The 16905-nt window shown below is 40.3% G+C and overlaps 1 protein-coding gene across 4 annotated transcripts in view; it reads right to left on the bottom strand.

The window, feature by feature from the left end:
- LIMCH1 (LIM and calponin homology domains 1) overlaps positions 1-16905 on the bottom strand; it is a 182399-nt gene that overhangs the window by 114620 nt on the left and 50874 nt on the right. For all 4 annotated transcript variants that reach the window (XM_031048955.2, XM_031048952.2, XM_031048954.2 and 1 more), the window contains exon 2: positions 5991-6061. In XM_031048955.2, coding sequence (XP_030904815.1) covers positions 5991-6061 — 71 coding nt within the window. The remainder of the gene's footprint in view (positions 1-5990; positions 6062-16905) is intronic.

The following is a 16905-nucleotide window of genomic DNA, read 5'->3' as shown; positions in this document are numbered from 1 at the left end:
GCCCCTCAATGCTATTCTCCACCTTCTCATGCACACAGCTGAGAATTACACTTTATGTTACACCTCTGACCCTTCACCTGAACCATACTTAGCTTTTCATTATAACATGGCAATAAAACTTAAAGATTAAAAACTCCGGATTCATATAAAACTGTTTCAAATGTCCTCACATGAACCTAAATCTTAATGCTTAATGAGCCTTGGGGCCCGTTCCTCTAAACTGGAGACATGCCAAATCCATGATGCTGATAATGTTTTGGGCTTACAATGCAGAGCCTGAAAAACACAGAACACCAATCCCTTCTCACCTCAAGGCATGGGTCACATTCAAAACTTCAAGTATGTCTATGAGACGCAAATACCTTCTTAGTTTCCAGGAACAGGAAATTCAAGCAAAAGCTTAATTAAGCATAAGGCCTGGGCATCCACTAACTTCTCCAGTGAGCTATCTGGCAAGACAAGAATCTCTGCACCGTGCACTACACACCCAAGTGCTGAACTGATGCCAGGCCTATGCCACTGAAGACAAGCAGAATAACATATCTGCAAAATCCTACAATCCACAAAGATGACTATTTGCTTTCCCCTGCCAGGTCTCCATAACTGGCATGGCAATTTTACATAAGTGACATTAATTTGCAATAAAAACCTGATTTTTAAACAACCAAACAACTGAAACATGATATATACAGTGAAAATTGTTCTCCATAGGTTACAGTACCACTAACTCAGAAGCCCAATGTTTTAGTATTGCATAGCATTACACTTGCACTGATCTGGCACATATCCAACCCTGCTGAAAACAGCATTCATGTCAGCCCAAAGCTTGGTCGGATGTACTAGAACCATGATGCAAGCCCAAAGAAACTCTGCTCGCTGAGAAAAAGCAGCTCATTCATCACCAGTGACATGGAGAACACCAGCTAAGGAGATTTCTTATTTATAGAAGAAAATGATTCTCATGACAGAATAAATTATAAATCCATTAAGTAATTCTTGATCACAGTCACTTTCAGCTCACTCAGATTTATAGCCTCACTTCATTTTTTTTAAATACTATTCATCTATGTGCATGAGTAACTTCTTGCTTTTTTCTTTTATATAAAAGTAAAACCTAAATACTTGTAGTTTTTAAGAGCATATATTCCTAACACGCACAGCTGAAGGGAACTGCCTTTCCTTGATACTGTCCTACATGAGAAAAAGTATCAGACTTTGCCCTTAATTCACTGTGCAAGCCCAGTTTTACCAAGATTACTTAAAAGTGGTAAAATATCTTCATATCTGCTCTTTCAAAAAATAACAAAAAGAGTCCAAGAATACTGGTTAAAAAAATACATAGAGTTTCTGCATATGTAACTAAGCTACAAAACTACTGTGTGCTAATACACATAATAGGTGTCGCTAAGAAACAAAGAAAAGTTTGGGAAAATGCTCATAAGCTGGTATACAGAACTGTACATGCAAGTGGCATCCATCTTTATCCACATACAGTAATTCCTCTTTCTCTTTTGTGTGTTTATGCCATGACTTCTCAAGGTATGCAGCTAAATATTTGTTAAAACTTTCATGCTTCAGAAAAATAAAAGATTTATTATGCCTGCATTTACTGCTAAAAGTTGATTTATATGCATCTATAAAACAGACACAAAGCTAAACTGTTCTACATACAGTACCCAAGGTATTACCCGCAATCATGACACTGTTGGACTCTACTGCAAAGCCAAATCATTTCTATTGATATCTAAATCTGAGTTCAGTTTGAGTTTGTTATTTAAGATCCTCTGCCCAGGATACATGTCCCAGTTGTTACTGCTGTTGTTACTCTTCCTTATGGTTTAGTCCTATTCCTGACATTAGAATCTCATTACCACTGATAAAAACCTCACAGGGTTCTTGGAATCCTAGTACTGGTTGATTCCAGAGAAAGCTGGAGAGAAAATATGATCCCAGCTGCATGTCAGAAATGCTTACAGATACGTTGGATATATTATTAACCCTTTGATATGACTTGGATAGTCATATCAAAGAAAATAAATAACTTGGATTTTCCAAATCTCACATTCACACAGAGACGCCCCTAACTGCTGACTGACCAGCATGAAAGAAGGAATCCTGCAGTAGCAGAGCTGGGCAAGGGGAGGTGGATGTCAAGGAGAATGGAAAAGAACTGCTCACTTAAAAACACACTTGCAAGAATACTAGAGCAGTAACAATGGGGCCAGGTTGCAGGAAGATGTACGCATTTTTGTATTCATGTAGTAATTTTTAAACTTATTAATAGCAATTGTTGCATGGTTAGAAATAAACAGAACTTCAGCTTCTTTATCTGCTGTTTCAGAACTACTCAAATCAGGGGGTGAGTGGATGGAGACAGCATGTACTTTTTCTTTTGCAGTCAACCTTCATTCAAATGCCTGAAGCCATAGAATAGGAACACCTTAGCGCTGCAACCACCAAATCTAATTTATTCCTCGTTAATCCTCTAGCCTCTTGTAATACCTGGGTCAAACTTAAATGTTAAAGATATGTAACAAGAAAATAAACAAAGCAAAACAAAGCCCCACAAAACACAGAATGTGCTGGAGCGGAAATTGGGGATTTCTAGTGATATTTCCTGCTATTGGTGTTGTATTCGTCCCTCGTATAGTTTTCCACCATGACCCCAGAACGGCATATTTGCCCACCCATGCAGAAGCATAGCCAGGAAACTCCTCAGCCTTTGCATATGAGAATTTAATACACAAAGCAAGAACAGAACAAGAATTCCCTCTGCCTAGCTATTATGTCGCTTACTGAAATCACCATCTGGACTGATGTCAGAGAGCTATGCTAAAAAGCCATGAACTCATTTCAGACAAACACAAGTCATAGTCACTGGCCCCTCAGCACAGCTGGGTATCAGAGCAACTACACAAGTGGGCTTTCAAACATCCAGAAAGAAGGAAGGGCTTGTGTTACCCTCAGCTGTCAGCTTGCCACTTCAGGGCACCCTGCATTGTTTAAATATGCTCCTCAGCTCCTGAGTTGAGTGCATCAAGCCATAAAAAGTGTCATGAGGCCAGACTGAGATGCTAGCCACAGCAAAAGCACTACCAGGAAGGCAGGTACAAGGCTTGTGGGTGTCTGTGGCTAGCACACTCATGCAGGCCTGGTGGTTCATAACATGTCCATTCCAACAGTTCAAGCTTTGGGCATCACATAGTTTTATTAGCTTTCATTTATTAAGATACCTGGATAGTTGCTAGACATAAATGAATCATTTATAACCACTGCAGTGGTGTCTGCCTGAGTTCTCAGGCTGTATAGGCCACAAACATAAGGATTGTACAAAAGGCTCCAGCTTGTTGCTCCAGCAACAATCCTGCTCTGGACACAGATAAAACACCATTTTGAGTGTGGTTAGTCTGACTGTTTGGGGAATGGACTCTAGCATGGTGGACATCCTACTTCCCTTCCTCGAAATACCTGCAATGTCAGAAGGTAGCTTGAGAAATTTCTGGGACATTCAAAGCATACTGGCTGTGTCCCTGCTCCTCACATCAGCTTCTAGTCATCTAGCTGCTGGGATCCCTCAGAACCTGAGCTTGCTTTTAGCCCTCACCACAAAACACAACAGGCAAGGAAAACACTGAAACTACCATGTGGAAGTAGGGAGCACTTCACACTCACATCACCCACACAACTGTCTAGATACCAGCTGCCAGTTAATGGCACTAGCACCAACTACTGTCCTATGGAGATAAACTGAGGCAAGTTTAGCTCTTCCCTAAAATTTCAACAGATAAATCAGGTAAACCAGACCAAAGGCAATTAATTATTTAATCTTCAGAAACCTGAGAGAGATACAATTTCTTTCTTGTCCTCTGCAGCTTATCAAGAGATTTTGAGACCAGGTTTTCATCTATTTGTTGAGGTCAGCTGCAATGAAAGCTCAGCAGATATGAAGGAGGTCAAGATAAAGCTTGAATACTACTAGAATTTGTTCATGAGGTACCCAGGTAGATGTCTGATAAGCCAGAAAAATCCTGTCTAGAAAGCTGCCTGTAGCAGCTTTACTAGCATCTCTTCATTATGCGACAGATAAAAAATTAACTATCAGTGCTTCACTTGCCAAATCCTGTACTTTTTGAAGATACATTAAGAGTTTTCAGTGTCACATCCCAAATTCCTGTTGAGTTCTTTATTTTACAGGGGTCTTGGAACACTTTATTGTTGGCCTTATAATTTGTTTATCATCCGAAAGCCAAACCAGAAGGCCAAACTGGTAGCTCCTTGGTTAATGCTCTGTAGCCTAAAAGAGTTTTCTTCACTAACCACAGCTATCAGGAGCTGGATGCAATTCCAACACCATGGCTCTCAGATTAGAGGTTGAGGAAGAAGATCCCTTCAAACTGATTTGCAGATGGTAAACACAGATGGTAAACAAGGAGAAGCAATTTGCCCAACATCACAGAACAACTTAGTAGTATAACTAAGTTTTGTCCCTTGACCTGCTTATTACTGGAGCTCTCAGCCTCCTAAGAAATACATCTTTATTCATTTCATTAGTAAAACATTAGTTAGTTAAGCTTTCCATCTTAAAGATTTACAACATTTAAATTAGACTACCACTGCTTACTTGCAGATAAGATTACAATCTAATCTTGAAATACACATCCCTTACCTTTCATGCAATGCAATTCAACCTTAACTTTTAAAGAGCACTGTGAGGTGATTCAGCACATTGCACTTCCTTTGACCAGTCAGAAGAGATCTTGTGCAAGAGGCAGCCCTTAAATACAAAGGGGTAAACCACATGCTCCTGAGTTACACAACTTTTGATCAACAATAACAACTACTTCCCTAGTCCCAAAGCCACTCCTCAGCAAAGACATGCAACTACAATCAAACTAGATCATGTCATTTCCTTTCCTGCATATTTCTCCCCTTTAACAGCTGAAGTTCAAGCTGTCTGATTAATGACACCAGTGAGATATACAACACTGTTCACACAAGTAGGTTTCAAAGCTACTATAAACTACCTAGAGTTGAGTTACAGGATGTTAGCTCAACTCTACTGCTGAAAACGGTTTCCCAATTCCAGTATCTTTCATAATATAAAACTTAACCAATAGTTTCAATGATCCAGCTAAACATCTCAGGAGATCTCATTTATAAATTTCAATATGCATTCAGTTCTTTACAGGCTTTTTCCTTCTTATGTGCAAAGTCAGCTTTTATCAACTTCAGTGACAGCCCTGCACACTCAGGCAAAGCATTTGGTCCATACATGTGATTCAGATCAGTGGATTCTCCCAAAACTCTCAGTGACCTGCCTGGGATTTTCAAAGAACTATGGGTATTAGGGAACACTTCCAAATTGCTCTTAAAAGTCACCAGCTTTGGTATCTAAGCCCACAGCATGTTTTTGGAAGACTCTGCCGAAAAACTAGCTGTTAAAACCACAGAGAGAAGTATGCAAAAGCAAACTTGTGTCTCTTGTCCAAAAATCACAAAACACATCATTCAAATACACCTTTAGGTAACATTTAGAGGATGCCTAACCTTTCCAGGAACTATAAAAGCAGCTGAGTATTGATGGTATTCAGATGGCTAACTCTTGACCGTGTTTGGACCTGGAGTTGGTCCAAAACACCTCCCTATGGCAGAGACGTCTACAGGCAGGTGTGGAACACCATTTGCCAATCTGTGGTTAACATCTTTAAATAAAAGGAAACCAAAAAGCAAACATCACTTTTACTTTACATAACTTAACTAAGGAGATGGGTTGGAGTGAGGGAAGCACTTTGTAAAACCTGTTTTCTTTAAGCCACATTTCAATGCTCACCATAACAATAGCTTTGGCACTGACAGGATGCTGCAGTGAAAGACCTGTGCACAATGTCAAAACTCGCAAAAGGAAACCAACATCTGGACATACGAGCTAAAGTTAATTTCAGCTCTAGTCAAGATTGTATTCAAGGCTCAAAACTGTAAGTGTTACTTACTCACACAGAAGAATGCCGTTTTCTAAACTCGAACGAAAATCTTTCTCACCAAAACTTCTGCCGGTCACTTGCTGCAAAAGAGTGGGTGAAAACAAAAGAGTGACGTCCATTAGAAAGTGTGCTTTATGAGAGTAATCCATAACATTCAGTTAAAGCACCTGCTGCATAGGAAACATCTGAGCTTTGCATGCCTTGCCAAAGGATTAAGTCATGTCCATCAACCAGTTTCCTCCTTCCCATTTCATCAAGGTATTTAACACACGGAACAAAGTATTTGCTCTGGACAGTGCAATTACAGATTATACCACAGCTGTGTTCTAGAGGTATAAAGCAAAACCAACAAACCAAAAATGACAATGCAATCTTCAGAGCATTTTAATAATTTCATTCTATAGTGTTTTGAATTTTAAAACTATTTTGTTTAGACGATTTTGTAGATTTACTGCTGTTTTGCACCACATTAAAAATCTTGTACTGGGCTTTTGGCCTTTAACCTATCACCTTTCAAGGGCAATCAAAAGTGCTCACACGAGTAACAGACATTCAGATACACACCACAATACTCCTGCTCACAGGAAATGATATTCCACATCATGAAGTCAATTGTGAATGTGAATACAAACTCAGTGGAAGCTAACGTTTATGCACCTACTCACAGTCCTGCCAGGGATGCTTGGAAATGGAGACACTTTATGAGCTCTTAAGCCAGTCTGTGTTGCTTAGGGATAGACCATCTAGGAACTGCCTAGGAATCCCAATCTTGCCAGAGGGTGCCGGATGCTACAAGCATGACTGAACCCCCATTTATGACTCACTACCATGTTGACAATGGCTTGCCATTCATCTTCAAATCATTCTCAACAGATGACGTGTTCAGTTAAAAGAATACTTTTTATTACTACCAACAAATATATAAAAATAGTTGCTATGTTTAGAAAGCACTGAAGAGAAACAAAACAAAGCAAAAAAAAGCCTGCTAGCTTTTAATTGTCCTCCAGGAGGTCTTCTCCTCACCCAGCCAAAACATTTACCGGATGCTTATAGAGTTCTCATGGCTTGTATCCAATCTTTCAGCAAGACCCTTGCACTGGGCGTTGCTTCCACCATAGAGAATAGTGACTTGGGGACACATCTGTCTTTAAGTCTCTATTTTCTCCTTGCTGTTCCGTTCAGATTCAAGACCCTTCCCTTCCCAGTTTCCTGTCATAAAGACAGCAATTTATAAAAACTGACAAGTTTGGCACTTTCCCATGGGATTAGCAAATGCACCAGCTTCACAAACACTGGTTATAGCTATGCATAGTCTTGGGCAGAGAACAACACTTTTTTTGAACTGAAGTGCAAATGCAAAGCTCAAAACCTAATCCCCACTTAATTATAAACCTACTGGGTTTTTTTTTTAATGTGAAGGAACTTATCCCAGAAAACTGGTATAACAGTGTGCAAACATTACCACCCCCCGCCATTATTCTGAAAAGTGTATCATAAAGACATCAGTTTACAATCATATTTTATGCAAATGAATTAAGCAGAACAAGGCATAACTCAGAAGAAACCAGATGCAATCAGTGTTAGTGAATGGTCTTTACAATTTTAACTGTCTCTAATGATAACAAATCATCTCTAATCTTGATCTGCTATGACAGAGGGAAATCATGACAATAAACCCATTAGCATTTGGGATGAACAACAGACAGAGCACATCAAAACTGACTTTTAACCATAAAGTACCGTGAAGAAAGGAGTAGGAAGAGTGATGTTGTAACAGCCTGACTCATAGGGGTTTCTTTATCTATGCAGGGAAAAAAAAATCCAAAGTAAAATTATCATAATCTTATTTCACTCCTCAATATCAAACGTTCCAGCTATGGAAGTCAATCTTCTAACGTGCCTGTTGAACACCCTCATTCACCAGGGAGCAGTACTGAAACTGTTAATGCAATTCAGGTGAGAATCTACTGCCAAAAACTGTTACCTGAGTACCATGGTCTTTACTGTTGATGTAGGAAGGTTTCATACATAATTTCTGGCCACATGAATAATATCATGAAATTCAAATGCACAGCTGGAACAACAATGCATCCAGAGAGAGGTACAACAGAAACTGACAGCAGGTGAAGAAAGACAGGGAGGTCCAGGAATAAATAGTGCATGTCTGTTTGAAAAGGAACTGGAAGTACATGAGGTATGGAGAGGTTGATGCCTGCCCTAGATGATCCAGCTGCACAGGGGAAACATTAATCAGCCACAAGTCTCCTGATTTAACCAATTAAAATGTAAAAAAAGTGCAACAGAGAAAGGGTAGAAACTAAAAATAAGCATGAAGATAACATTTTAAATGACAAAGATAAATGTATCAGAGAACCAAAAGCAGCAAAAGCTGGGTCCACCTTTCCAGGGGAAATTACAGCTTGGTTTCTTGGCATATGCACCCCTGTCTCTACAGAGGCTGCTTTGGGCCATACCCTCAAGGTACACCAGGTCCACAGGCCAGCCCCATGAGCACTGCTGAGATAACCTTTGCTCAGCACACAGGGTGGGAGGAATGAGCATTTTAAGTGAGCATTTAAAGCCCTGCTTCAAGCAGCAGGATTGGCACTCTCACAAATGGCATCCCAAATAGCTAAGTATATACTAAAGTTTTCCCGACCTCACGCTAACAGGAAAGCAGGTGCATTAGCCATGGCATCACAAAACTACTGCATGCATCACAGGACCAGGTTGATATTATTGATCTAAGCTGTTCTGTTCCTACTAGCATACCTTCTTCCATGTCTGGAAAAACAAAAAAGCCTCTGGTCTGACTGCCAGATGAAAGTCTTGAGAACACCAACATACAAGGACTAGAGGGAAGCACTTATAGTGCTTCTACTGAGTTTAATTGGACAGAAGAAAATTGTACATCTACAGCCAGGTACTGAAAAATGGAATATAGGGGAACGGATATTTAGCCCATCAGCTTTTGTACTACAGAGAAATGGTGTTCAGACCAGAACCTGCACAGAATCAATCAGGACAAATGCAAAAAACTGAAAGAACATCGAGACCTGGTCTTTCTTCTCAAGGCCCTCTCTAGTCCACCACATCTTAATATACTTTCAAGACATGACTCCACCTGTTACCAGACCAACACACTTAGGTAGTGCAGAAGGAAGCAGGGTACATGGAAGAGTTCCTTATTCACTTCTGCAATGCCAGCACATGGTAATTCTCTGCAGTGCAGGGGTACCAAAGCTAGAATGAATCACCTTAAAGGCAAAACACAAGCTATATCCTGCTAATGATTAGTAAAAAAGCCTCCCATTTCTTTAATAAGTCCTATAAAGCTCAGAGGGAGCAACCTGCCTTTCCATATCATACTGCAAATTAAAAATAAAGAACAGAAGTGAAACAATATAATTTATTATTGTGCTTCTTTTATACAAGGAGGAGTTGTTTCTATTAATCATCTGGATGAAATTTTCTTCTCCGTAAAAAGCTGTGAGCGTCTTCAACCAGGGTAATTATTTGACTGCCGGACATGTTTCTCAGTTTCACTGCCACTTAACAACCCAGAAAATGAACCTAAAAATGAACCTCCAAAAGGAATAGGAGACTAAACCACAGCATACTCACTCTGTATCACAAGCTTATGGCAACAACTTTAGTATGTATTTACACACAGTAACGCTTCTTATACCCAGTTTTGTTCTTGATTAACTCCTTTGTTCACTGCAGTTATGCATACCACTAAATTTAGGTCATCAAGGATGGCTGTTATCCAGCCACAAATCAGTGCCATATTACACAACTCTATTTTCACTAAGCTTCAGTTCACACTGTTTTCCTTGTGCTTTTTGGTGCTGCTGCTGGTGCTTCCTGAGATGGAACTTGCAAAGCCCCTGGTGTCAAAACAGCCTAAGCGCAAGAAAAAGAAAAGGTGACAAATTACTGAGCAGATGCTGGCCCCAGGTGAAATTTATCTCAGACAATGGGACATAAGTAGTTGAATAAACACTAGGTCATCAGGGACAACAGTCTGATTTTCTATGTGCACATGTGAAAATAGCATGTAAAGCAGTGAACAAAAACATAGACACAGCAGGGAGAGGTCTTTGTTACTCATCATAGGTTTTGGAGAGCTACTGAAGCATGACAGCAAGGAAAGAGAGACTAAAAAGTTTGGTAGGCTGTTAATTTCTTTGTATATGGGTATGCTGCATTTCCATCTTATGCAACCACTATTTACCCTATATGATTTTTCAGGAACCCTGTTACTTAACTAGAAAACATCCTGTTTTTACTTCAGGGTGATGTGAAAGTAAGGCTTAAACTATAATAATCACTGGTACGTAAAGAGTAAGCACTGGATCGTATAAGCAGCAGGGAACGCAAGCCATCAGAAGCAGCATGACAGTTTTTAGGGCATCAGGATTTGGTGCCTCTAGAAATTTAAAGCCAGCTTCACACTCGCAGACCCAAATTTTACCGCTATTGTACTACTGCTATGGCAGCGCAATGGTACTTGGAGATCCTTCACCAGCTCTTAGCTCTGCCATGTCTTGATCATGCGGTGCTTTGCTCTGTCTGCAAAATCATCTAGGCATGAGTTACCTCTCCTGACTCCACAGCAGAGAGATTTCAATTGCTAAAATCACAGAATATAAGGTAGCCCTGAACAGCTTTATTACAAGTGTAAGGAAGCTAGCTGATTTAGAAACAGACATATTTGAAGACTGCATGAATGGAGCTTTTCAAGAGCAACGAACACCTGTCTCCCAGGAAAGCTGAATGATGACGAGCAGTCTGCACAAAGCTTTCCAAGGCATTAAAGTATCAAGGTAAATTACTACTAAAATCAATAAAAGGGTGAACAACTTAAATTTCTTCTGTGTGTATTTCTACTCTGAGGACAAAACCAGCTTGAGCTCAGAATGACTGATGTGGCCAGCAATGAGCCACCTGAAATTCTGCAGTAAGGAACTTCAAAATTTCAAGAATGCATGGGAGGAAGGAGGGAGATTTCACACTTGGGTAGCAAGATTAATCTGCAAAGAAAGCACTTAACGTTATTTATTTTTAGAGCTTCCACTTTCTGGTCACTTAACTGCAGTTTGCAAAGTTTACTAGCTGTGGTGAAGTCCTCTCTGTTCTTTTCCTCTGGCTACTCAACCTCATACTATTCTTTAAATTCTTTAAAAAGCCAGGGAGTTGACTCACTCTTTTTTACACTTCCTAGGAACTCTTTTTTTTTTTTTTTTAGCAGCAACAGAATGAAACAGTGGACAGCATATTCTCTTCATTTGCTTTAAAATCCCTTCTGCAACATGCGAGTTGAATTAGCTGACAGTTCTGTGTCAATATATATAGCATGTGAAAACATACCCACTGACACATACTCCCAACCCTTTTGGTGGGCCCAATTCTAAGTCCTCATTGAAAGAATAACTTATTTACTACAGGATGCTAGTAGGTGACTTTTCCACAAAGGAAGAAACAACTAAAAACCCTCAACAGTTGCTGACTTTTTTTCCCTATCCTTTGCACAGTTTAAGTGAGGACAGGATCCTCTGAATGGACACATGCACTTACATTTAACATGTAGGCTGAAAGAACAGGTTCAGTTAGTACCTCGTTTAGCAAACATGATGAAACACAGAAATGAGAGTAAAACAAATGTACCACCAGACAGAAATTTCCACTCCAGGCCTCTACCATCTCTGTTCTTGCTATTACACAAGAATTTACCACGACAAAGACAAAGAGCTCCACTTATATTCAAGGCAAACCATAAGCCAATTTTGAACTACTACAGAGCAAGACTACTCTGTTAACTCAGGCCCTGAGTTTAGCAAGTCTTTGACAACTCCCCCTCCCAGTCTTCTTATACACCAACAGAGAGATCAGCCTCAGAGCAGCTGGACTACAATTGTGCCCGCTGAAAGGCCAAGACATGATGGGAGAAGACAGCTACAAGCAAACAAGGCTTACTGCTGCTGATACAGCACAGGCATCACTATATTCCTCCTTTCGCCATTAACATACCACTGCCATCAGTAGCTATTACCTACGTAAGGCTTTAAAGTCAAGTCTGGAAAGGTTTTGTCCTTACTAATCCTTCCTATCACCAGAGCTTTCCACACTGAAATTCTGCATTGCTAACAGTAGTATTATACACGCAGAGTTGCCATACGTTGTTTGGATTTATGATCTTGCGGAGCCACATACATTTCTGCCAGGACATCTGGTAGTATAATCCCGCTTGGCTGGCAAGCTGCTAAGGAGTGTTAAAGTTTCATGATAGAGTAGAATCAGCCTCCTTTTTCATCTCCCCTCCCTAATGCTGTTTGTATACATTCCCAGCTGCTTTGCCAAAGGTTGCAGCCTTCCCTCCGGGGTGGGGTGGGGCAGAAAACGTTTCATTCAAGGTTGAACATTTGGTGGAGAAAGAGAGCAAAGAGCACCAAATGAGAACTTAAAAGCAATTCCCATCAGTCTTCTCTTGGCTGCAGTGAAAGCTTCGCCTACCAGCAGGTTACCTGTTACACCCAATCTGTATTTGACAGTAAATTGGTATAGCGTCATTGTTTTATGGGTAACTAGATTCTTATCTGTACTTCAAGTGGTATTATCAAAATTAGATATGAAATGGCAGAACACCCTAAGATACCTGGCTGTAATCAGTGGTTCAATTTAGGGTTCTTTTTATTACTAAAGCAAACAAACAAACAACGCCCTACTCAAACAAACAAAAAGAAAAAAAATGGAAAATTAAAAAATAAGGTCTCTATGAGAAAAACATCTCCTGTTCTTTGGGACCCACCATGCCTTTGTTAGTTTTCACATGAATTAAAGAAGGGGGGAGGAGGGGGTGTAGGCTCCTACCGCACATTTATCAGCAAGATGCCCATCCTCCCTGACTGGGGAGAAGGAGAAATGAAGCATTATTTCAACAAAATAACTTGTATTTGATGAACACTACATCTTCTCATAACAGTATGTTCTTCTCATTTTTGTAAAAACAAGACCAGATGCAGACACTCAGAGGAGCAGAGATCAGGATTAGCATGTGCAGTGTGAAGCCAACACATACAACACACCAGAAGATGGTGCAGGATGCACCTCCTTAATCCAAGGTCCTCATTTAAACTGGGTCCTGGCTGTCTGGAGAGCCTGGCTTCACTCTACACCATCTGGAGAAAGCTCCCTATTCAGCTACCCCTTTTACTACTGCTCAGCCTACTCCAGTTCAGGGTGAACCAGTGCTTAATGACAGTTCCTGCACCCTTGAAGGGAAAAAGGACAGATAACTACTAGTTATCATGAACATCCTTTCCCAAGGTCTTATTTTCTTACCCAACCAGGGTAAGCAAGCAGTCTGCTTGTTGAAAAATTAAAGGTTATGAATTTTCCAACCTCTTTAGCATGATTCCCTGGGGCTTGCCATAGCCAGACAGCCACCTGCACTGCCTTCTACTGTCCCTCTTTAGTTGCATGCAGAAAAAAGTTTATACAGGGAACTACTTTCACACCCAGCAACTACTGATTTAGCCCTTGTTATGTGCCTAACATGATCCTTCTTGAACCTGAAATCAGTGCTGATGGAGCAAGATAACTCAACCTCTGGCTACAGAACTCAGAGTAGCTGTCAGACCAACACATTTCATATTTTATCACCAAGCCAAGGATTTTTTACCAAAGGCCAGGAATTTTTTTTTTCCTTTGCTGCAGGTTGATTGCACTAGCAACTACCCAGCAAAACAGGAAACAGGGCTTCTAGCCATCTCTGAAAGTGCAAAGAATTAAAATAGACATTGGTTTATCCTTTAACTCCTTTTTCTAGTTGCAGTAATCCCATAGTCTTAAAAAACTGCTCCTGCAAAGGATATGCTACATTGCATCATCTACATGTTAAAACTGAAGTATCTACTAATAAAACTCTCTATTTTCTCTCCTCCAGCTTTAGAAAGTTTAGACGGTTCTGAATCAGAAGCATTTAAAGCTCTGTTAACTAATTACAGCCACAGAGGCTGAGCAAAACACAGGCAGCAGATTCCTCATTGAGCCCAAAGTCTTGTCTCACACTCAAAGCAATGAAGAGATCATCAGCTCTGTAGAACATCTAGATTAGTTAATCCCCACTTTACAGTGCTCTAACCTATTTAGCATTATTTCTGCATTTACATTTTACAAGACCACTGCACTGCTACTTCTTGGACAAGCAAGTTTTTTACACCAGTGAGTTGCTTTTTGCCAGGAACATGCATTTTGGCAGACAACTTTAAAAATGCACACATTTCAAGCTGGACAGAAACAAGAACACAAACATACAAGAAGCTCCAAGTTACAGAGGCCCAGTAGCAGAAGCACTTCAGCTTGTCATTAACCACTGTCAACACAGAAACCACCAAAACTCTCCACTATTACTGAGCTTTTGCAATGAAAAATATCTGCTGGCAGACACCAGCCCCCCTTTTTTAAGAAATGAGGTGTTCACTTGAGAAAACCATTACTGAATTTAACCAACCGTTTAAAGATGACACTTAATGTCTTCAGGTCTCAGTGGGGCCTCTGAAATGCCAATGATGAGCATCACTAGGAATCAGTCTACCTTGAAGCTTTTAAATTTAATATCATCAAGTCATATCACAAGCCCATATGTAAAGTGTCACATTTGCAGTTCTGTGCAATTTCAATACAAATAGATATATAAAAGTATAGCTCAGCAAGGCATTTTAAGACCTGGTTCTCCAGACAATAAGCCTGGAAGCCCAGAGCAAGCAAAGCAGGAATCTGTCTATGGGAAATAAGTCACCTCATACAGACATTGCTGAATAGCATGATTCTATCTATTGTCAACATAATTCTGAAAAACTTTGCCCCTTTCAAGTAAAAGAGAAAGAGGAGAGAAAAAAAAAATCAGTGCTTCTGACAGCAGTATTAGAGCTCCTGGGATGTTCCCTCTGAACTCAGGACTGTCACTTGGCACGTTTTCCAGCAGGAACAGAGATGTGTGCCATAGCTTTGCAGTCACTTGCAAAGAAACCATAGTACTACTGGCTTCTAAAAAGGAAAAAAAAAAGTACATTTTAAAAATCACAGAATGAAGAAAAATTATCCACTTTCCTGCAGAAAGAATGCTGTCTTTAATTCAGCCATACACTTCTGAAGCCTTCATTAATAACTCTTTGGAAGTAGATCACTTTTGTTCCTACCTCTATAGAGAGAGAGCTAAGGAAAAGTATTCACACTCTGAATGCTTTTCCAGCTAAGCCAGTTTTTAAACACAATTTGGCCATCAAGCAAGGGTGGAGCTATATTAACAGTGCTGTCAGGGAGTAGCAAAGGCCATCTGCTCCCGAAGGGCAGGTGAGCCAGAAGATAAGGGTGGCACTTGCATGGGCTGTGTCCTCCCTCATGGGACAGTCACTCAGGGCATGAACTGACAGATAAAACCAGGTATTGATAACAAGGTCCATCCACTGCATCAGACATCATGAAGTGATGAACTGGGGCTGTCTGGGGGGTCCAGTCAGGAGCAAAAGGAGATGGGGGCCAGAGACAGGACTGGAAACAGGGCTACAACATGGGTCCAAAGTTCATCCAGGAACCAGGACCAAAGAGAAGACATGAACACAACCTACAATGTATATACAAGAGGTCCATTAGGAGACAGGGCACCTACAGCATTATGCTGCATGCCAACATCAACACCTCCAGAAGCACCAGCTCTGAAGCCATGACAAACCTGACCAAGGAGCAAGAAACAGAATGAGCAGCCAGACCTCCAGATTACAACAGAAATGGTAATACTACTGCAATCCATGACAATGACGGTTTCTCAATGACATTGACTCACTTTACACATCTTATAGGTAGCGGATAAATCCCTTTTGTCTCCCCTCACAATTTGTATGAGAACTGAAGAGGATAACACATTGCACTGGTTTTGGCTCAGGCAGAGTTAATTTTCTTTACAGTACCTAGTATGGGGCTACGTTTTGGATTTGTGCTGGAAACAGTGTTGATAACACAGGGATATTTTCTTTATTGCTGAGCAGCGCTTATGCAGAGTCAAGACCTTTTCTGCTCTCTCTACTCTGCCCCATGCCTCCTTGTGTCCCAAATCCTGAATGAGGCAATAAGCCCTGCAGAAGTAAATAGTGGCTGCCATTAATGCTCCAAATAAGAGAAATACTTAAGAATAGCTACAATCAACCGATGTTTTAGAGCAAGCAGACATGATATGTTGGTAGATTTAAGTGTCTTTAAATAGAAAAAAAAAATTACTTCTGTAAGATTTCAAACCACAGCCTACATTTGAAAATTTTTCAAGAGCATCCACCAGTATTTCCAAGAGCATCCACCAGGTTAAACAAAACTAAGAAGCTCCTATTCTTTTTTCCATCTTCTGCACTGTTAATTCTCTCCCCTCCTTCTCCCAGCCTCTCAAAATCACATTTTTCCATAACTGAAGAATGTAGACCTATTTTTCAGCAGATTGCTCCCATAGGAGCTAGGGATCTTGCAGTGTGTAAGAAGTACTAGAATGGAAAGCCAGTTTTGATTAATTTGATTTAGCTGGAACAGGGCAGATACACATAGGTACTAATAGAGTTTTCTGCTAGATGGAATTCATAAATCAGTATTGTTTCTTGCAATGCTAAACATGCCATTTACAGATCAAGAACATCAAGTCGTGACCTATTTACAAGGTTACCCTTTGAAAGAAAATGGCAATTTTACACAGGGCAAGTTGTTGCTATTTTCTCCCCTGCTGCTGCAGATACAGGGAGCCTTTGTTTGGAAGACACTGAGAACAGAAGAAGAAAGAGAGGAGGATTGATGATGCTTACAACAATAACAAACACTGCTCTTTTCTATTGCTAGAGCACCTGCTGCCTCCATCAGTTCAGTCTCATCCATTATGCAGCAA

The sequence above is a fragment of the Melopsittacus undulatus genome, chromosome 7 (genome assembly GCF_012275295.1).
Source record: "Melopsittacus undulatus isolate bMelUnd1 chromosome 7, bMelUnd1.mat.Z, whole genome shotgun sequence".
Lineage (NCBI taxonomy): Eukaryota > Metazoa > Chordata > Aves > Psittaciformes > Psittaculidae > Melopsittacus > Melopsittacus undulatus.
This window is presented reverse-complemented; position numbering and strand designations above follow the sequence as displayed.